This window comes from Nothobranchius furzeri, chromosome 3, assembly GCF_043380555.1.
Source record: "Nothobranchius furzeri strain GRZ-AD chromosome 3, NfurGRZ-RIMD1, whole genome shotgun sequence".
Classification (NCBI taxonomy): Eukaryota; Metazoa; Chordata; class Actinopteri; order Cyprinodontiformes; family Nothobranchiidae; genus Nothobranchius; species Nothobranchius furzeri.
The window spans coordinates 52381682-52404894 of record NC_091743.1 but is presented as its reverse complement, the minus strand read 5'-3'; the positions used below and the strand labels follow the sequence as shown (position 1 = coordinate 52404894).

The following is a 23213-nucleotide window of genomic DNA, read 5'->3' as shown; positions in this document are numbered from 1 at the left end:
TTACCCAAAAGCGTCTGCAGCTGCAGGTAATGCATACAAATGCATCTCATCTTCTCTTCAAACCTGTCCTCTGGCATTGCAAACATGTCAGTCACCTGAAAAGCTGTTTGGTTTCATTATTTCACGTGTGAGAATGTGAAGAGCTGATTTAAGTCAATATGAGGTGGTGTGGGATGCAATGGTAGGAAAACATCTATATCAATGGCTTTAATCAATTCTGTCTCCTTCTTTTGAACTTACAGGTGACCCTGCTCTCCTTCTCAGTTGAGTCAGAATTCACCTTCTTAGATTACATCAAAGGAGGGTGAGTGGGATTAACAATTTGCACACTTGAAGAAACCATCAAATGGCTTTTTTGTTATATGGTTTTTCCATGCATTATGAAGATGTCAGGGATTGGCACATAAATCACCTTTAGACTGGCACCAAAGAGGAAAATCTTTCTGAGAGGAAGAAATACAGAGGACGTGGAGGGCAGTGTGCAAAAACATGCTGCAGGACTTACTATCTTATAGATTTAAAGCATTTTTATGTCTCTTTTTATTTATATTCTGACCACAATCATTAAAAATGACAGTAAATGGGTTAAATGACACAGACAAAAAGAAAACACATTCCACATGAATTCTCTGGAGAATGTGTTGTTGTCGTCACATTTAGGGCTCCTTTAGAGATTTTGCAGTGTCAGCTTATACATAAAGTCCTTCTGCAAAAAGTCTGCTCAGTCTGGCATTTGTGCTTTCAAGTTTTTCTGGTGTGTTTATGAAAACAGCTAATTAAAAAGTTACATCCAGAATGAGTTCAGCCATGATCATTTCAGACGAATCAGGGACGTTTTACAAAAGAACTTTTTTAGTTTTTTCATTGAAAGGTAGGTGCACTTAGAAACTTACTTGTTCTTTGCGGAGTATGATCGGTCACCCTATTTCCAGCGTTAGCTGCAGAAAGAAAATAAATGGGGAAACTCTTGTGCCATAAAAAACCCCAGTTAGCTGTACTGTACGACCTGGAATGTACTTGCTGTTTAATGATGCATATGCATGTTTATTATTATTATTATTATTATTTTTATTCCCGTGTCCTGTCTGGCTGTGAAGCAAACAGAATTGATGTCTGAATGCTGGTGACAAGCCTTACAGATTTACTCTCAGGTGGAGCATCAAAGCGTCTGCTTTTAATGTCACGCCTGATACTTAAAACTTTATGGTTACTGTTCTTGAATGCTTTTTAATTCCGACCAGACATCTACGGTACAGCTGCTGTCTGTTTTCATGTTGTGATCTCAAAATGAACCAGTTACTGATCTCTTCTATTGACGCCATGTTTGTTTTGGTTGTACCTGCAAACTCGGCTCTCTGTCTGGTCTGAGTAACCTAGTGTGTCCCCTAGTGGAACACTCCAGTACTACATGCAGTGCAGTGCCATGCAGCAGCAAGTGTGTGAACAAAGACGCAAACTGCTGCCTGCACCAACGCGGCGTTAAAAGCAAGTATACTCCAGCCCTAAGCTAGCATTCATGGACTCACCAATCTTGGCTCGTGACGGGGAAGGCTGTTGATAGTTTAGTGTCCAGAAAAATACAGAAAATGCCTCGACTAGTAGAAGCTAACCATTAGCCTTAGCAGCTCCACAACATGGCAGAACTCCGTCAGGCTTGTGTTACTTGTCGAGGTAAAACATCAACGTTGCAGAACAGAGGCGCTAGAAAAGTTGTGTTTTTGTCAGCCAATCAGAGATGAGATGTTTGTATCTCATCATTATTATTGAGTAACACGAACCCTGCCATTTTCTGCCCTCCTCCCCTCTCCTGTAACAGGAGCACTAGAGCTTCTTTCACAGAGAACAACTCACAAGAAAGTCCTTCATACCAGTGACCACTGCACAATGTTTAAAATAATATTATTAAAGAGTAGGTCCTCTTTAAAAAAAACTATTTATGTTTGCTGCAGCGCCGCCCTCTCCACCCACCAGGTGATCCCTCCTTTTGGTGCATGTTTTCAAAATGAAAGTGTGGGTGGAGTAAAACTGGTAGGGGGGTGACTTGCTCTTTAAGGTATATCAAATATTGATGCTTACATAAGTTGAAGTTAAACTGTCATTACTCAGGTGTCAGGCTAGTTTGAACACTGCAGGTGGGTATTTGCCTATCGAGTATTTCTCAGGTAAAGTGTGGCTTTGATCTCAGCTGTCACTTCACAGCAGGAGGGCTGTCAGAGGGCTTTATGTCCTGTGGCACAGCTGACAAGTGTGACAGATTTTGCTGACAGTTATTGGCTTTAAGTTGATTTATGATATAATAACCTTAAGGTTTAGTGACCTCAGATAAAAAACAACATCATCCTCACCCAGACTGCAGCCTCACATTACTCTGGCACTCACTGGATAGAGTTAAATGGTACAAAGGCACAGGCTCCTAGGCTTTAGAAAGAGAAGATACTCAGAATGTTGTTCCACCTGCTGCTGCAGCTCTCATCTAACATTTAACTTTCGTTTTATTTGGCTGTGATTAAAATTAGCACTGATGACTTGCCGTATAATTAAACCAGAAGAATTCTGGAGTATTTAAATAGCAGCTGAAGACATCACCAGGCTGTGATTTTTTAAAATTATTATTATTGCCAGCTTTGAGGGTTTTGAACATGAAATGTTTAGAATTTCATGAGAGAACATCTCAGCATATTGATTCTGGTCCTGAGCCTTCCTGTCAGTTTCATGATTTGGATGAAATTACCCATTACCAGCCTTGAATGTAAATAAGAAGGGAGTTAAATCTTAATGACCGACGTGCCTGTTCATAGAACTCCTTTTGAGAGTAGACCTAAAGGTGTGTCTGCATTTATGATCCTTAAGATAAAGGCACCAAGAAAGTAGTTTTTTCATGTCATTACAAGAAAGTGTCAGGTGGGATCAATTTAAGAGCAAAAATGTCAACACCTGTAGCAATTTTTTTTAAATTTCTGCCGTTTAACAAAGAAAAACTAATTAAAAAAAACTAGAATTAACACAGATCTGTGATAGGTATGGTTTTCTAAACCTTTTTTAGATGCAAATAAGGTAACTTGTTACAAAACTCTACATGAATCAATCAAATAAAGCTAAATTAATACTTAGTCAAGCTGTATCATATTTTTTGTCTCCACACCAAGCTGAAAGGTCAATGTGAACCTTTTCTTCCCCTTCAGATATAATAAGAGGCTGTCGCCTGAGCTCCTCAAGGCCTCATATTGCTGCTGTAAATTAGCAAGATGAGGGGAAAGCTTCATCAGTGGGGAAAATTAGATTATGATTTCCTCTTTAAGTGCTCCATCAGTCTAATTGCTTGTTACCTGTTTCTGTGTCTCAAAGGCACCTCCTGCTTCTTATTGTGGAGGTGAAGCTCGGATGCATGAGATATAATCTCCTGAATCTGATTTCATAACTGATCAACCTTTTTCACAGACCAGAAACACCATTAAAATGTAAACTCACTCCTGCTGTAGCCAACAGTGTATTTTCTTCTTGTCACAACTCCAGTCTGAATAATTTCATAGTGAACTGTGCAAACACTTCTTACATCAGTTTCACATTACAAAGTTTTTGACTGATTTCTGCCCTTATTTGGAACAGCAAATGTCACTGGTGCAGCTTCCTGCCAGATTAACTGTGTAACATGAATTAATTGTAATGTAATGATATGGTATGTAAAATAACATTTACAGGAACCAAAGTGATATTATTGAGACTGGGGATGATTTAAGATGGATGCATTACCATTTGTGGTGTGGCTATAGCAGCTAGTAGCTGTTAGCACATAGCCCTTTTTACAAGACACCGTGCCAATCAGCGTAATATTACAGCAACGGCGTGTCTTATAAATGTGCCATGCCGGCACGGCAATGCACAAATTTTGCAGTGTTTGTTCCACCTCGCCTGTAGTAATATTGCGGTAGTTGTCTGTCTTATAATTGCACCTTGGCGCAACAGAGGGAGGTGTCATGATCATGTGGGGAGTTACTGCAGAGCTCCAGCGGCATCCATATTGAAAATGAAAGTAAAAATTGGCCATAAGTTTCACTGTTGTAAACAGAATCAGCTGAGACAGCAAAATGGAGCAATGTAGCACTCCAGGAGCTTCTCTCCGTTAGAACTGGAGCTCAGATCACCAGAAACTGCACGGGGACTGGGGGTAGACATCTTTAGGAGCAGCTTGTTAAAAGAACTTAGTGATCTCACCTTCAATCACAAAAAAAGCAAGATAAAGTCTTTGGCAGCACAACGACCGCACCCATACCCCCACATGCCACCATCACCTAATCTTTTGTAAAAAGGACATGATTGTGCTACATTACAGCCACGGTCTGACAACTTATAAACAACCTAACGACAGGCTTAAAGTGACTATGTGTAGTTTTTACCATTCATCTCTGGAACTATCCATTGAAATGTTGATGTAAACAAATTTAAAAAGCTACACAGTTGTTGAAAAACATTGATGGTTTCATAAGACATAACCATAAAAATCAAGTCTAAAATACACGAAGCGGGTCTTAGTTTCTAGACGACGCCATATTTGATGTTTCCTTCTACGGAAGCCCACCAGGACAGAATTTATTTACTGATTTGTAACAAATGGTTACAAAACTTTCAGCATTAATAAACGTTGTTTTGCACATCTACCTCTTCACTCATTGCCAGTGATGAAAAGGAATCTGACGTTCTTGTTATTTTGCTGGAGGTTGTAATTCCAAGGATTTTTTACCCTAATGGCCATAATGCTTGCTTGCTATGATTTAGGTACCTACTTCCCCCTTTCGTCAGGGAAAATACGCACTGTCATTTTGAGGCTCCCTATATGCCGCCACGGCATTGCAGCAAATTGATGAAATTGTTTTAGAAAAGCGGCTTTTGTCAGAAATAACCTTTTATCAAAAGTGCTTCCAATCTAACGTGATACTTCTCTCTGAGCTTTATTTTGGAATAAACATAATTGTTTAATCATTTAGTAATTGTTAATCATTTGTTAATTGATTTTATTCTTGGCCGGCTGGGTGCTTGTCAGTTTTTCTATTTTAAAAAGGCAAAAAGGGACGTCTTTGTTTACAATCTGTTCCACCTCCATACTTCCTGGTTCCAGAGCCAATCATATGTAAGCCTGTGAGGTTGCCTAGTTGCATCAGTAAAAGGAATGACTCAAAAGTAATTTCTTGTGCCCCGAAGAAGCCATGACATCTTTTGGTTTTACTCTAATATCAGGTAAAGAACCTTAGAGTCTAACATTGAGTATGCTAATGGTGAATTACACACAAAAAAAAGTTTGCTCTAAAAAAATCTCAGGCTACGTTATTTATTACAAACAACTTGCAGCTTACTGTGTATGACTCATCCTCACTCATCATCTAGAATCTTCTGGGGCTGATCTGTAGCTGGCAACAGTTGCTCAGAACCATTTGTTTTGATGCATGGACTGCAGTACCCAAATCTGACCACAGGATGTCATTTTTACTGCATGCACCTTTAATTCCACAGTGACATGTGTAATCTTACTTGTGTGTGGGTTTGACCTGACCGTGTACAGATTAATAATGGAATCTTCGCTTTTATTCGGTTTCATTTGCCCCTTCAGAAGCACCCTCTAGTTTGTCTTGCTGTAATATTCCAGGCAAAACAGCTTAAAGAACTTTTTTCCCCCCAGAAAAACATAACCTTGACCCACATATCCTTCTACTACTCAGGTTCCCTGCATAAGATAAATTAATTTTTGAATTGTTGGAAACAGGCGAAAAAAACCTGTAGTTTTTTTGTTTAGATCATAAACTGACCTGATTTTTTATTCTGTTGTGTTGAATAAACTGAAATGATGTGCAAGTGTGAAAAACAACAATTAATTGTTTGTCTTGTGTATTAATAAATTTGTTGTGGTTGTGGTAAAAGGATTTATAGATTTTACCCCATATGGGATATGATAAAACATATTATGCAATGCTTAAATGTATTTAAAAGAAAACAAGAAGCACAGATGTTAAAAAAACAAGCTTGGAATGTTGTTATTGCTGTCTGATCTCTGAAGTTGATTTAAAAAATGTTTTTTTTTAATCCCTTTCAGAACACAGATCAATTTCACTGTGGCCATTGATTTCACAGCATCAAACGGTGAGTGATGCGAGCACCAAAAAGTGTGTTTGGATGTAGAAGGGCAGGAATAGATAGTCGTACTCTTTGAGTGTGGCATGTCCAGTTTTAAAATCAATCTCACAACTAGGTAGTGCAGCCTCACAGACATAATATGTTCAATAAGGTAGAGGCTTCTCTGGAAGCATCTTTTTAAATGTTTTGTCGATAGTCAGCATGGGTATTTTATTCACATTTCAGTGTCATTTTCATTTTGGAGGCTTGCCCTAAAAGGAGCACATGTAAATGAGATAAGGTGATATTAAATACATATATGCAGGTCAGAATGGTCAGTGTCTTTCCTTTTTCATTTTGAAATTATTTGTTTTGTTTCCTTTAACCCCGGGTTTCCACGGGAGCCGTCAGCAGCACGTTACTGCAGCAGCACGTCTTGCTCGCGTAAGCTGCTGCTTGGCCCTTCCCACGAGACGCGAAGCAGCAGGGGAGCAGCTGTCACCGACCGAGCACGAAGTCACACGAATGACTTCGTCAGTAAACACAACAACAAGCAGGAGAAAACTACAACATGGCTCCAAAATGTTTGTGTTTTTATGTTCTGTCCGTTTTATAATCGCCAATACGGACCTGAAAAACAAAGGAGACCGCTAGCTAGGTGATAACTTCTCACGGGGACGCACAGTTAGTAACCTTTTTTAAAGTAAAGCGACCGGAAGGCAGTACGTTCTTTATTCTGAAAATCTCGGGAGCTTCTCTCCATTTCCGCGTCCGATTTCCTGTCTTTCCTTCCCCAAAAATGTCGAACTTGACCCGTTTCAGAGGCGTCGCGCGTAGGAAATAGAACCGGCGCGTAAAGGCCGCGACATGCTGCTCCTGAGACGCGGCCGACTCGCGCTGCTGACGGCTGCCGACGGCTCCAGTGGAAAAGGTTCTGTTGACCACAGCCGTTCCTATCAGCAGCTATGACGTGCTGCTGCAGTAACGTGCTGCTGACGGCTCCTGTGGAAAGCCGGGGTTAGTCGATTTTACATTTCTTTCCAGTCAAAGTCAGAATTGTTTTATTTAATTCAGAAAATAAATAGTTATAAAAAGTAAATAAATTACCTGCATTTGTAAAGCACACGCGCACACACACAATAGCCTTCATTTACATAAAATTGTACTCCTAAAAGTGGGGGTACATGTCCCCCCATACCCCCCCCCCCCCCAAAAAAAAATAGGAAGCCTGTGCCTTAAATGCTAGAAGAATGAAGATGGCGACACTAGAACAGCTGCTGAAAGATTTATTGCTGGATGGAGTTAGAGTACCAGGGCCACTTTATCCCTTTTTGTTGTTGCACATCCTGACCAGCACCATTTAACTGAGCATGATGCTAAGATTCTGTCAAACACTCCCAGAAATACCCCAAGAGAGTAATTTACACTAAGTGCCCCCATGATGAATGGGCATTTGAGAGGTTCGAGGTCAGTACACTGCAGCTCTCTTTTACAACGATCATGTTAATTATGATTAATGGCTACAAAAAATATTTTTTCACCATCATGCCCAAAGTACAAGGACTTGATGTTAGATTTCCACGTGAACACCATAACAACCTTCTGATTGATTATCCTGTCTGCAGGAAATCCCTCTCAGTCTACTTCATTGCACTACATGAACCCGTACCAGCTGAACGCCTACGCCATGGCCCTGAAGGCTGTTGGGGAGATCATTCAGGACTATGACAGTGACAAGATGTTTCCAGCTTTAGGTTTTGGAGCTAAACTGCCACCTGATGGACGCGTGTCTCATGAGTTCCCTCTGGTGAATCTTCATCACACCATAGATAATTCATGCATGCTTATGTCGTCGTTGTCGTCGTCTTCCTCCGCTTATCCGGGTCCGGGTCGCGGGGGCAGCATCCCAACTAGGGAGCTCCAGACCGTCCTCTACCCAGCCTTCTCCACCAGCTCCTCCGGCAGGACCCCAAGGCGTTCCCGGACCAGATTGGAGATATAACCTCTCCAACGTGTCCTGGGTCGACCCGGGGGCCTCCTGCAGGCAGGACATGCCCGAAACACCTCTCCAGGGAGGCATCCAGGAGGCATCCTGCCCAGATGCCCAAACCACCTCAACTGGCTCCTTTCGATCCGGAGGAGCAGCGGTTCTACTCCGAGTCCCTCCCGAATGTCCAAGCTCCTCACCCTATCTCTAAGGCTGAGCCCGGCCACCCTACGGAGGAAACTCATTTCGGCCGCTTGTATCCGTGATCTTGTTCTTTCGGTCATTACCCAAAGCTCATGACCATAGGTGAGGATTGGGACGTAGAACGACCGGTAAATCGAGAGCCTGGCTTTCTGGCTCAGCTCCCTCTTCACCACCACAGATCGGCTCAGCGTCCGCATTACTGCAGACGCCGAACCAATCCGCCTGTCGATCTCCCAATCCCTCCTACCCTCACTCGTGAACAAGACAAAGAGATACTTAAACTCCTCCACTTGAGGTACGACCTCTCCCCCAACCCGGAGTTGGCAAGCCACCCTTTTCGGGTCGAGAACCATGGTCTCAGATTTGGAGGTGCTGATCCTCATCCCAGCCACTTCACACTCGACCAAGAACCTACCCAGCAAGAGCTGAAGGTCAGAGCTGGATGAAGCTAGGAGGACCACATCATCCGCAAAAAGCAGAGACGAGATTCTCCTGCCACCAAACTCGACACACTCCACACCACGGCTGCGCCTAGAAATTCTGTCCATAAAGGTAATGAACAGAACCGGTGACAAAGGGCAGCCCTGGCAGGGTCCAACCCTCACCGGGAACAGGTCCGACTTACTACCGGCTATGCGGACCAAACTCACACTCCTCTGGTAAAGGGACTGAATGGCCCTTAACAGAAAGCCACCCACCCCATACTCCTGGAGCGTCCCCCACAGGGTGCCCCTGGGGACACGGTCATAAGCCTTCTCCAAATCCACAAAACACAACTATCGATCGGACCCTCCTCTCCAGTACCTTGGAGTAGACCTCTCCAGGGAGACTGAGGAGTGTGATCCCCCTATTGTTGAAACACACCCTCAGGTCACCCTTCTTAAAGATGGGGGCAACCACCCCGGTCTGCCACTCCACAGGAACTGCCCCCGATGACCACGCAATGTTGCAGAGATGTGTCAACCATGACAGCCCTACAACATTCATAGCCTTGAGATACCCAGGAGAAATCTCATCCGCCCCCGGGGCTCTGCTGCTGTGTAGTTGTTTGACTACCTCAGCAACTTCTGCCCCCGAAATTGGACAGTCCATCCCCAGGTCTCCCCGCTCTGGTTCCTCCTCGGAATGCGCATATGTGGGATTGAGGAGCTCCTCAAATTATTCCTTCCACCGTCCGACTATAGCCCCAGTTGACGTCAGCAACTCCCCATCCCCACTGTAAACAGTGTGAGCGAGTTGCTGCCTTCCTCTCCTGAGGCGTCGGACAGTTTGCCAGAACCTCTTTGGAGCCGATCGATAGTCTTTCTCCATGGCCTCACCAAACTCCTCCCATGCCCGAGGTTTTGCCTCAGCAACTGCCACTGCTGCACCCCGCTTAGCTATCCGGTACCTGTCTGCTGCCTCCGGAGACCCACAGTCCAGCCACGCCCTGTAGGCCTCCTTTTTCAGCCTGACGGTTCCCCGATCCTCTGGTGTCCACCAGCAGGTACGGGGGTTGCCACCACGACTGGCACCGGCCACCTTGCGAACACAGCTAGCAACAGCCGCCTCAACAATCGCAGAGTGGAACAAGGCCCACTCGGAGTCAAAGTCCCCCACTGCTCTCAGGACGCAGTCAAAGCTTTGCCGGAGGTGGGAGTTGAAGACCGTCTTAACAGGTTCTTCTGCCAGGCATTCCCAGCAGACCCTCACTATGCGTTTGGGTCTGCCAGGTCTACGCGGCATCTTCCCCTGCCATCTGATCCAACTCGCCGCCAGGTGGTGATCAGTTGACAGCTCTGCTCCTCTCTTCACTCGGGTGTCCAAAACATACGGCCGCAGGTCAGATGATACGACTACAAAGTCTGTCATCGACCTGTGACCTAGGCTGCCCTGGTACCAAGTGTACCGATGGGCATCTTTATGTTCGAACATGGTGTTCGTTATGGCCAAACTGTGGCTTGCACAGAAGTCCAATAACGAAACACCACTCGAGTTCAGATCAGGCTGGCCATTCCTCCCAATCACACCCCTCCAGTTCAAGCTGTCATTGCCCACGTGAGCATTGAAGTCCCCCAGCAGGACAATGGAGTCCTCTGATGGTGCACTATCTAGCACTCGTCCCAGGGACTCCATAAAGGGTGGGTACTCTGAACTGATATTTGGCCCATAAGCACAAACAACAGTCAGGACCCGTTCCCTGACCCGAAGGCGCAGGGAAGCTACCCTCTCGTCCCCCGGGGTAAACCCCAACACACAGGCAGAGAGTCTTGGGGCTAACAAAAAGCCAACCCCAGCCCTCCGCCTCTCACCCGGAGTAACTCCAGCAAAGGAGAGTGTCCAACCCCTCTCAAGGACTTGGGTTCCAGAGCCAATGCTATGTGTCGAGGTGAGTCCGACTATATCTGGCCGGTACCGCTCAACCTCTGCCACAAGCTCCTGCTCCTTCCCCGCCAGCGAGGTGATGTTCCATGTCCCAAAAACCAGTTTTCTTGTGCATGCTTATGTGTCACCTCCATATCCATTTATTTTTATTTCAGGTATAAATTGCCAATTGTTCAATTAATTATCTATAATCTAGATCAGGGATGCTCAATCCGAGTCCTGGAGGGCCGTATTCATTTCCGTTGTTCCTCTGCTCCAACACAAAGTGGCTGAATCACCTGTTCAGCAGCTCATCGGCCTCTGCAGAAGCCTGTTAATCAACTGCTGATTAAAAGTATGTGTGTTAAAACAGGGAAATAACTAAAATATGTTGGATACTGACCCTCCAGGACCAAGACTGAGCAACCCTGCGCCAGGTTTTAGAGTTGTTGCGGAGGACCTATGATCAAAACCAGTTAACTGTTTCTAATTGGACTTCATACAAATTAGGAGAAAAGCCTCTTTGATTTTAAAGATGTTTCACTTTTCACCCAAAGAGATTTCTTAATTCAAACCAAAAAATGTAGACGAACATTAAACTGGAGCCAGCGCTTCATTAATGCAAGCTAGTTTGCAAATCAAATCTCTTGGATTTTATTTCCTGGTGGTCATTAGGGTCTTCGTTGTCCATTTGTGAAATGTTTTAATCACATTCCTAATGGTATAGATTACTGAGGAACCACATGGGGTTTATATTCAGGACTGCATTAAAAGTGTTGTAGATCAGTTTGCAGACTAGCTTTCATTAACAAAGCTCTTACAGTTTGAAAATGTGTGAAGTGCTCGTGACGGTTCTCATTGTCAATTCTGACTGGAATATGGGAGAGTCACGCTTACAAAGTGTAGAGGAGGAGGCCTCAGGTTTAAGCTTTCCAGCACCTACAATACAACTCTAAACCTAATTCCAAAACAGTGTCAGTCTAGGTCACACCCTTCTCCATCTAATCAAAACAACCATTCTAACACAATAGGACCTAACGACATTGATGACTCATCAGGTGGGTAGGCAGGAGGGGTATTCATATATAATTTCAGCTCATTAAGCAACAATAGACATCTACAGTTTAAAAACTTGACTCTCCCTTATTCCAGTCAGAATTGACAAAGTTTTGAGTTTTATAGGAAAATTATTTTCAGAAATGAAGTGAAACACCGTCAGGGACAAAAAGTAATCCTGTTGCCCTTTTGTGGACCTAGGATCATCTTTCCCCAATATTTACCAGCATGTTTACACAGATACTGTAACAGTTTTTACATTTTTTAAATTAGAACCATGACATTGCTTCTCTGTCTTTTCAGAATGGAAACATGGAGAATCCCTACTGCAATGGTATTGAAGGCATCTTAGAGGCGTACCATCAAAGCCTAAAGACGGTTCAGTTATACGGGCCGACTAATTTCGCCCCTATAGTGAACCATGTTGCCAGGTTTTTACAACTATTTTTAAACACATTTAAAAATCAATACCAGATTGTGTTACCAGATTCCCCTTCATCCTTGTTTATGATGAAATTTATTCAACCCTGATTCCTCCAGTGCCCTGAAAAGATTGCAACTTTTTCATATTTTTAAATAATTTTCTTGAGCCAGTTTGTGCTAAAATGACCCTTTACATGGTTAATGAAAGGCCACCCAGCACCTATCGCCTGCTGTGTCCAGAATATTCCACTTGCAAATTCTGCGGGCCACTAGGGGGTGCTAAAAGCAAGCAAAAACGGCCTTGTATCCCTTTAAAAGTAATATTTTCAAATCTACAGTAACACATCTCTAAATGTTTATTTTTATTAGTTTAGGTGCTGATCTAATATGAGCAAAACTTTGTAAACATTAAATGATTTAGAGATTTTTTCACTTTGTTGTTCTGGTTAATACTGGGCTATTTTAATGAGTGCCATCAATAAAATGATGAGATGATAAAAACTCCTGGTTTGTTGTCATGAATTATAATTTCATTCATGTTTTACAACTGTTTGATTTTACCTGTGTTTGCAGATATGCAGCAGCAGTGCAGGATGGATCTCAGTATTTTGTCCTCCTCATCATCACGGACGGCGTCATTTCGGACATGGCCCAAACCAAAGAAGCCATTGTAAATGTAAGAAAAAACTGGTTTTTTATTGCGTCTTTGCATGCTAGACATGCCTTGTTTTTGAGAAAATGTTGCTACTCTGTCATAAAGAGACACAGCTATGTTTCATTCACAGAAAGATGCATTTATAATGAGTAGATGTGTATCAAAATAAAACAGATGTTTTGGTATGTTTATTAAATTGTCACATACAGTACTAAAATCCTCCATCAGGGGGCAAAACACAGGTTAAAAATCAGAAGGTTTGAGAGGAAAGTACTAATGCTGTTTTAGAGGTAGGGCTCTTTAAAGTTGGCAAATTATTGTAGTTCGTCCATCTTTGTTTTTAAAATGAATATAATTTGAAATAATTTCAATCAGTATATAATAGTTTGTTTGCTAGATTTGTATTAATGATTGCACATTATTTCATTATTTTGGAGGTAACTTGATCAGAATTAGACTATTTGGCTCACTTATTATCTCTGGATTCACGCAGGCTTTGCAGCTGTCACACCTCAGCAGGAGACAAGTGACAAATCCAGCTTCTGAGTGCAGATTCATAAGCCCGCATGTGGTGACTTCACGTAGGAATAAAATCCAAAGTAATTGTATTTTTGTTTTGTTGCTTTTGATTTATTTATTTCTGACATATCAAACCCATTAAATAGACTTTCCTTCTTTCAAGCTATAGATTATTTTTTACCCTCCACACGACTCAAGAGCTACAATTCAGTTGAAAAGGTTTCGTAAACAAAACGAAGATTTACTCCTGACAGTTTTTTCTCCAACTTGTCCTCACTCCTGTTTTTTTCCTTCTAGCTGTAAAAAACAGATTGCATCTGTCCTTTGTTTTGCTCTCTCCTTCCCTTCTGCACTCCGCTTCCTCCTCTTTTTCCCGCCGCAGGCACAGAACACCCAGCAGACTGGATTTAAAGGGAATTTGCGACTGTTAGTCAAAACATAAGAACAGCCACACCTTCCTTTTAAGATCTTGCCTGCTGCTCTGTCTCACTGCCTCCAGTCCTGGGGTCTACTGATGCTTGCTGCTTCCACCGCTTTTCGCTTTAGCTCTCCACGGGTGGGGTGGAAGGAGGACAGGGTGCTGAGGTTAAGCGAGTCGTTCCTCATACTAATTCATGCTTGAAGGTATGTTCAGAAGATACTTGAGAAGCACTCACTAAGCTTGAATGTGCCATGCAGCTCCACGCCAGGACATTTTGTTTGTATCAGAGGAGTGAAGAAGAAAACAGATATCCACCTGGCCATCACCCAGCAGCCTCTTTTTCATTTGTTTTCTCTCTTTGAAATAGATTCCCTCACTCACAAATGAAAAGATTTGTTCTCTTTCTCGGCACACTAAAAGATCTAAATCTCCTGGTCTTCACACTCCAGTCACCACATTCAGTCAGTAACAAACCCCACAGCTGCCTTTATTTATTTTTCTTTCCTTCCTCATCTTCTTCTGTTATCCGTGTGCATTTAGTGCCACATCTAATAAGGCCCTCAACATTACTTCACTTTACCTTTGCTCACCTTGTAATAAATTAAATTGCCACATTTCGCTTTAGATTTTTCAAACTGGAAGCCAAACGGAGACGTGAGGAGGTGACATCAAGTTTAAGAACTGCTGACTCCTGCACACGTTATTCCAGAGATGGATTTGCCTTCATGTGTGAATTTAGAATCATTTAATTGTGTTTCACGTATTTCAGTCTTCATGATTCTTCACACCAGCATGCATACACATCTCACATAGCAGCTTTGTGGGTCCTGATTCAAAAGAAAAGCCTAATTATCATATAAATAAACAGATTTGTTACCTGTGGTGTTGACGCTCTACCTGTGTCTACATGCTCACTGTGTACACCGACACAAAATGCTCCTGAGGATAGAGTAGCTCAGCAGATGCTACACAAAACCTGGCTCAGATATCGGCTTTAAGTAACAGTCGTAATGTAGTCGAGGTGTCATGTAATTGTCAAATTACATCTGCAACAGCTGTTACTTTATTTTCAGTTACTGTTTTATTTTTAATTCACTAAATAAAATAAAAAACTCTGAATCTGTGGAATCTCAGAAATGCTATTAAATGGTGCATTCATTGGGTCAGTTTATAACAGAAAAACTAACTGAGGAACTGCTGTTTTCTTCTGTGACGTATCTGGTCAGAATTATCATTTTCCTCTTTGGTGTCCTTCTCAAACAGAGAAAACTGTAAAAGTCCTGAATAAATGTTTATTCCTTATATTAGAAACTAAGATGTGACTCTACCTTCTAGCTGGATGTGATTGTATTTTTTGTCTGATAATTTCAATGTTTATCAGGACAAACAAGGAAAATTAGAAGAGTTATAACATACAACGCTTAGATTAAAATGACACAATAGCTCAAATGGTAAATGGTAAATGGCCTGTATTTGATATAGCGATTTCTAGAGTCCTGGAACCCCCAAGGCGCTTTACAACACAATCAGTCATTCACCCATTCACACACACATTCACACACTGGTGGGAATGAGCTACGATGTAGCCACAGCTGCCCTGGGGCGCACTGACGGAGGCGAGGCTGCCGAGCACTGGCACCACCGGTCCCTCCGACCACCACCAGCAGGCAACGTGGGTTAAGTGTCTTGCCCAAGCACACAACGACAGACTGAGCGGGGCTCGAACCTGCAACCTTCAGATTACGGGGCAAGCTCTTAACTCCTGTGCCACCGTCGCCCAAGCAAGTTTTATTTCTGGGAAAATTTATTGAACAAAAGTAGATTGTAGAGCTAATTTTACGAATCTAACTGTGTAGTTTTAATTAAAGATACATGTGACATTTTTTTTAACAAGTGAAAGTTGTAAGCATACATTTTTTGTACTTTTTGCAGGTTTACATTCCAATTTTTTTTTACGGTACCAAGTTTCACAAACAAATAATTTAAAACAGTACTTTTAGAGAAGAGAGAGCTGAGCCAGAAGGCGAAGCTCTCGGTTTACCGGTCGATCTACGTTCCAACCCTCACCTGTGGTCACGAGCTATGGGTAGAGAAAGAACAAGACCACGGACACAAGCAGCTGAAATGAGTTTTCTCAGCAGGGTGGCTGGGCTCTCCCTTAGCGATAGGGTGAGAAGCTCGGTCATCCGGGAGGGGGTCAGAGTAGATCTGCTGCTTCTCCACATTGAGAGGAGCCAGTTGAGGTGGCTCAGGCATCTAGCTAGGATACCTCCTGGACGCCTCCCTGGTGAGGTTTTCAGGCATGTCCAACTTGGAGGAGACCTAAAGGTAGACCCAGGACATGCTGGAGGGACAATGTCCCTCGGCTGGCCAGGAAACGCCTTAGGATTTCCTCAGAGGAGCTGGCCCAAGTGGCTGGAGACAGGGAAGTGTGGCCTTTCTGTTTAGGTTGATACCCCCGCAACCCGACTCTGGATAAGCGGACGAAATATGATGGATAGACGGATATTTTTAGAAATGTTATCAGAAGCAGTGCAATGTACGAGTAACGTGTTACACAGCACGAACAGAGCACAGTTCAATTAATTAGTCTTGAAATGTTGGTTTTATTTGCCGTTTCAGGCAGCTGGTTTTTAATCAAGTCTGTTTGGGGACATTATTCTCCTCAGCTGGCAGGTGAACCATGGGCATTTGACTGGAGGTGGAGCTTGGGGGTGGCTTGGCGGGTAAATGAGGATGGCTGCTGTACTCACCGATGCTGGCACCTCCTCCCCTCCTTCTCCTCCCGGCTCATCCATCTGCTGCAGCATAAGACCTTATCAAGCTGTTTGCTAACAGATTTGTTCATTTAATTTTCTCCTGCCTCTTACAGTGTTTGCAGCTTAAAGTTCGATATTTTGTCCTGATGGGATGTGAGTTGTGAGATAAAATCCTAACATGGTGTAAAGCATGGTTTACATGAATAACTCTTGTTGTTTAGATTAGCTGTGGGGATGTTAGCAACAAAAAAAATGCTGTCCCGCTATTTTATATGACCTTGTTACTGTTGGCAGTGAGTCTAATCCAACATCCAGGGTGAGATCACTTCCATTCAGACTGCTGTACCCAGATAAGTGACGGGGTGCATTTAGCTGGGAGAAAACAAATTAAGGTCCATAAAATATCTGGAAAAGCAAACAGGTTGAGCTTCGGCTGAGCATGTCACCATGTCAGCCTCTTTATCATACTGGTTTCCTTCGACTGCACATTAAAGGTATTTTGAGCCATAAAATGTTCAAATAGAATGACATTGGCGTGATTGTAATTAAAAACATTACAAATAGCACTAAAATGCAATGTGAAGTTGAGCTTTCACATTAATTGGTAAACATTTTTATCACAGATGAGAAAAATGTCATCACTGTTGTCTTGATTTTTTCACAGGCTGCCAAGCTTCCCATGTCCATTATTATTGTTGGAGTGGGCCAGGCCGAGTTTGATGGTACAATATCTTTATTTTCTAAATGCAGCAGCCATTGAGTGATGAACATTTCAATTATTTTCCACAGAAATGAATAAAAAGAAACATTGTCTTTACTAATTGTGTTAGATTAAGAGGTTCTAAAAGCAGCCTTTTATTTGCAGATGTCAGTCTTAGCTCCTCTTTCCTTCCTCTGCATAAGACCTTTTAGCAGATACTTTGACTTGCTTTAGTAGAAAAGGAACAGGTGTGTTAAAAAGGGCTGCATTCCTCATCTGCAGGTATGCATGTTAGTTTTCTGTAAAATTGTTAATGAGCATAATCTTTTCTGAATGGAATGTAGCCCTTGTTGTCTATAACAAGGGCTACATATCTACTGTATGTTGTCTGCTAGAAAAATGCTCCATTCAGAGTTACACTTCAGTTCCACTGGGTGGAATGGTCTGGGTTGGACCCCCTTACCCATCCCAGACCCCTCAATGGAACCAATGCTTAGAAGTACTGTTTTAAAAGTAAAAGAAAGAAAATCACAGCCTACTGCAGAGTCTGCATGATGATGAACGATTTACTAACCATCTAAAATAGGTGCAATATGTAAGAATGAAGTAAGAATGGCATCTTGTGGTCAAATCTGGTTACTGCAGCCCAATTTTCCGAACAAAAAGTGACTTATTGCACACTGGAAGCAAATGCGGTGCAGAACGGTGGCAGAAAGGTTTACTCGCGATGCTCACAGCACTCAAGTGCGCACTGGGAGAAAAGCAGCGAAGCGGCTTCTCTGCTGTGCTCCTCCCTCGACTCACGAGATCACAAAATCCTTCAAGACTTCTTCCAACCTCCTCGCGAGATCACACAATCCGTCAAGACTTCAAAGGTTACATTTTGTTTATGAAATCCGCCATTAAACCAAAAAGAAGGAAATCACATGTGATATCACTGTTTGACATCATATATGACGATGTTCTAGCCTAGTGAACTAGACCAAATTCTTGCTTTGCAAAGAATGGTCTAGGCATGCTCCATTGGAACCTCAGCAGCTCCTACCAGGACTCTGGCTGGCCAATCACAGCTCTCTAGAGGGGTTTCAAACTCATAAAGAGCTGTGATTGGTCCATAATGATGGACAGTCATAGTGCTCTATCTGCTTAGTGAACAAATCACAGAGCTTTATCCACTTTGTGGGCCAATCAGGGCACTCTATATGCCTGGTGGGTGGGATGATGCAACAGAGTGAAACAAGAGTATGTCACATTCACTGTCCAGTGGAATGCGGAGATCATTTGAAAGACAACGGTAGAACCCGCCCCACAACCGAGAGCCATCAATGGAGCATGGCCAGACTAAATAATACATTTATTTATAAATGTATTATTTAGTCTGGCTTGCCAGGCTAATGATGTTCCTCTCCATGGCCAGGAGTAAAGCCATGAAAACGTACACCGCTGCACATCTGGAACAATGCTGTGAGTAAATAAGACGTTAGGTCACACGTAAGCCTCATATATATGAAATTGCATAGCTGCAATACTTTTATTTTGCAAAATACCAGGGATTTTACACTGAAATTGTGAGTGATTTCCTGCCTAGCTCTATGTTAACTGCAGTAATTGACGCATCCCAGAAGCGGCTCGCAGAAAAAATAGAACCCGATCCTGTTTTTAGTGGCGCGGTGCCTTCCTTAGACCATATTGGATTCTATTTGAAGCGGCGCCGTTTCACTGCCGTTCCGCACTGCTTTTGCTTCCAGTATGCAGTAGGCGTGAGCTTGCTGGAGACATGCCAACTTCACAAACTAACTCACTGTAAATGGTAATGTCACTGTTGTTTTTAAAGGAGAAAAAGTGACAAACCCCCAGCTGGCTGAGAAGGAAATCAGTTTCAGTGTTACCTTACTTCCATTATGATTGAGACATTAGACAGTTCACTGATTATTTGAATGTAGAATTCTTACATATTGCTTCTTTAATTATGTCTCAGTTTTAAATTTACGTTATTTCATTCATTGGTCACCAATCTCTCCTTGTATTATCATAAATTTCAATGTATTTTGGAAAGAAAGAAAATTTAAAAAGGAACTAAACGTGTTTGAGATATTTGCAGCTATGTATTATTTTGAAAGGAAATTTGTTGCAATTGTCTTCAAATATTAACGTTTGTGTAAACACAAGATGGAGGCCCATTTATCCTCATGAATGTTGTAAGACTCTCAGGAAACTTCCTGATGGAAACCGTTCACCATTGTCACCAGCAGCTTCATCCCAGTGAGATAATGGTTTCATATTAAATGAAACATACACATCTCTATAGAAATGAGAGAAACACCTACATGTTGCTGTTGCTCTAAAAAAAATAGAAAAAGTTAAGCTGTCCACAGAATAGTACACCACCTTTAATGCGTCATACGTTCCATGCAAATCACTTCCATGGAAGTCTGTTTGTTGTTTGTCAAAGAAAGATTCTGCTCAGCGTGCTAAAATAAATGAAAACATTAATAAAAATCCAACCCATTTTTTATAGTTACCACTAAAGCTAAAGTTGTTGGCAGTCAATCAAAAGGAAAATTACTGTAGAAACTCGTCAAAGTCAGGAGGGAAAGAGGATGCGTAGGTGGACACAGATATAATTGTAGAAGGGATGGTTGAGGTTAATTGGTGGGTTTGCAGTGTTTAGAGCAGCTGATTCTAAATTACACAGACTAAAATAAAGGACTTATTAGTTGATTAGATGCAAAATGAAGACTGCATGGTTCGAAATTTTTCACGTTCAACAATGCTTTAAGGGTAACATCATCAAACCGTTCCTCGGTTAAGGCAACAGAATCTAATGCTGTGATCTTGTGTCTTCCAGCTATGGTGGAACTGGATGGCGATGACATCAGGATCTCATCCCGAGGGAAGCTAGCAGAGAGAGACATTGTTCAGGTGGCTGCCTTTTAGATTCTTTAGCAACGTGGAAATCTGACAAGATGTGGAGTTTCTATTTTAGTGATTAGATCCCAATTTGTAGGCAAGTGCTTTCATAGTCCATAGTTTTGCTTTGGCATGTCACATTCACTGATGTGCAGGTACGTCAACACACCGTCTGTTCATAGAGTCAGATGAGGACAAATTTGATTCCAATGAATCACATCAAGACAGGCATGGAAAATGTTTCATATTTTGTCACTCAACGAAACCTGTTGTCTCTAGACACCAGTCAGGCTGTTTCAGCAACAGCGAGCTGTCATCTGTCTCCATCAGAGGTGTCAAAACTCAATATGTAATTGTGTTGTGAGCAAATGACGATGTGGAGAGTTTCTAAAATCCTTTTTAGCTGAGGTGAGATTGATGTGTGTTGTTATGTGCTATTGACAGTAGTGGATATTCCTTTGGCTCTTCCCTATTGGATAAATAGATCACAAGTTGAGATTTAGTTGTTTCTGACCTGCAGTTTCTATATTTCGTAGAACACAAAAAGATGTTTTGTACCGGTCCTAGAATCTAAAACTACATTTACCTTGTTGTTGTTTAAAAGGCAGCTTGGCATGTATAATGTAGCATACCGAAAAGGCTGTGCTGTGATAAGTAATGTCGCTGAGAAACGGTTCATTCTGAGTAAAACTGGTGTTGACCAATCTGCTATCACAGTTTGTGTTTAAAAGCTAGCTTGTTTTGCAGATTTGCCATAGCAGCTGCGACACATAAGCATAGACACACACCCTTACATTTGCATGTCCCAATCAGGGGCCAGATATTTTTCGTATTTGACTGTTTTTTTAAACGATGACGGAAAAATCTGAAGGCTGTCCGCCATTTTGACAGATTGCATATGCACCCTGACTCATGCTAGTGGGCACACAGTTTAAATGTTACACACAGTGTGCATCGCAGAGGTAACAAAATCAACAAGGAAAACATTCCCATCAGAGCTTATTATCTCACACTTGGACATCATTGTCAATGCATCTTGCTATTGACAGCACGCTCAAGTGGACAGCACCCTGAAGAGCTATGGACGGGAGGCTTTGGAGCGCATCTGTGACAGACCGGTGCAATGGAAGCACCGGTGCACACGAGTGCATGCGGGACATAAGGAAGGGTATCCTCAGGCAGCAACATAGGGTTATTGGGGTAAACCGGCCAATCAGGATGTAGCTTACAGTATTTAATATTCATCTCCTGGCTGAGTGGGTGGGGTTAACTAGTCTTTTCATTGTAATGCTTCATTATGCGGTTGTGTTTGGTCATCTATAAGGGAACATTTTGAGCCCCAACTAAGTTTCATGTAGAGGCATAAAGAACAGTTTCCAGCTCTAAACGAAAAACTCTTCTAGTATATCTTTAAAGAGCAAGTTACCCTCTACCAGTCTTACTCCACTCCCATGTCCTGTTCAAAAAATGCGCAACAAGAAGGCGTTTCCTGGTAGCCTGAGAGGGCAGATCCGCTAAAACACACACACACACACAGGCTTACAATGACATTGTGACATCATATGGTACCAGTTACTGTCATGGGGTATCTCTTAGCCAATAGCGATGGTAGATTTAAATTCAAATGTAGTGCAGAGTTTTTACCTGAAGAGCGTGCAACACTGACAGTTTTAGTCAGAATATTTAAATTTCAACTAAGATGCACTAAAGTGACACATTATTGACAACACTTGTCTACAGAATGATGAGACACTCATTTATAAAGTTTGTAAGCAAAAAAAGTTGATTTTGATTTGAAGTATTTTTATTGGATTTATCCCACAATCATGAAATTATAATTTCATGTTTATTTTTTGCGTTCAGTTTGTCCCTTTCAGAGACTACATGGACCGGACAGGGAACCATGTATTAAGTATGGCGCGGCTTGCCAAAGATGTTCTAGCAGAGATCCCCGACCAGTTCATCTCCTACATGAAGAGCCGAGGAATCAAACCCAACCCTGCACCGCCTCCCTACACACCACCTGGACACACACACCACCACACACAGATCTGAGGCCCTGTTCGTTGCTTCTGAGAACTGATAGCATGCAGCAGCCACTCTAGAGTCCAGTGGGAACTCTCTACCTCCTGATTTTTTGGTGTTCATGGGAAGCAGGGCACCATGATATGGGTGTACAATCTTGTGCTGTACCCTCCCAGTGACTACAGCAGCAGAACCCCGTTGTTTTATGTTTTTTTTTTTCTTCTGTAATACATTTCTTTGGAGCCTTTCTTCAAATAGGGGGTTGACCAAACTTTTCAGGACTTGTTGGTAAAAGCCTTTTGGGCAGTGACTGTTTCACGTCTGATCTGACAGCAAGTTGCTTCACAAAGGTCATGTTGTGGTTAAAACTTGTGCCTGTCTGTAGATGTTTCTCTCAGTGTTTGAGGACGTACAAACCTGATCTAGGCCTTGCTCGTCAGTCATTGGTGTGGCCTATTACAGTAATATTTCATAGGCACCTTCTCGAATAAGTTTTTATATTAGAGGAAGATTTCCATATCAGTTATGATGCTTTTTACCACCCACCGCCACCTGTCTGCTTTATTAAGTAAATGTTTATATGAGCATGTTGTATGAGAAATGAAATCCCATAATCCAGTGTTTATTCTCAGATGTTTAAGCATGATAGGTTTATTTAAACGCACCATATCCAACTTAATCCATTTGAAGCAGTTAAACATTCATAACGACTGCATTTAAAAGCCTGCACACTAATTATTGATTGTACCAGGTTAATCACATTCCATCCCTTTGAGTGCTGCTACTCAATCATTTTTAAGAAAGTACAACATTTATTCACAATGGCCAAAATGTTTTGCACTACGGCTATAATTTATGTTAAACATTCATGAAAATTGTTGCATTTTCACTTTGACTCAATGCAGATGCATTTCAGTCACAGGGGAAGCTGCTCATTATGGCATGAACTATTTTATTTATTATACTTTTGAAGCATTAAACCCTCCAACCTTCCCAGCAAATGAGTTTTACTGCTAATAAATATTTCTGAATGTGTGTTCAGCCAGGGGTCAGAAACTTGTTTAGTAAGAAAATAGGTTGTCGTCCATTTTTCTGTTAAATTACAGTTT

At 42.2% G+C, this 23213-nt stretch overlaps 1 protein-coding gene across 5 annotated transcripts in view; it reads left to right on the top strand.

Moving 5' to 3' along the window:
* The window catches only part of cpne5b (copine Vb), a 168811-nt gene extending 146535 nt beyond the window's left edge, over positions 1 to 22276 (top strand). For 3 of the 5 annotated variants that reach the window (XM_070549328.1, XM_054750524.2, XM_054750518.2), the window contains 8 exons: positions 243 to 304; positions 6083 to 6129; positions 7728 to 7909; positions 11996 to 12123; positions 12689 to 12791; positions 17134 to 17191; positions 20018 to 20091; positions 21943 to 22276. In XM_070549328.1, coding sequence (XP_070405429.1) covers positions 243 to 304; positions 6083 to 6129; positions 7728 to 7909; positions 11996 to 12123; positions 12689 to 12791; positions 17134 to 17191; positions 20018 to 20091; positions 21943 to 22134 — 846 coding nt within the window. In that variant the 3' untranslated portion in view covers positions 22135 to 22276. Of the gene's footprint in view, positions 1 to 242; positions 305 to 6082; positions 6130 to 7727; positions 7910 to 11995; positions 12124 to 12688; positions 12792 to 13263; positions 13662 to 17133; positions 17192 to 20017; positions 20092 to 21942 lie in introns of those variants that run through there. The other 2 variants (XR_011520115.1, XM_070549329.1) reach the window with 2 other exon arrangements.
* The last annotated feature ends 937 nt before the right edge of the window (positions 22277 to 23213 follow it).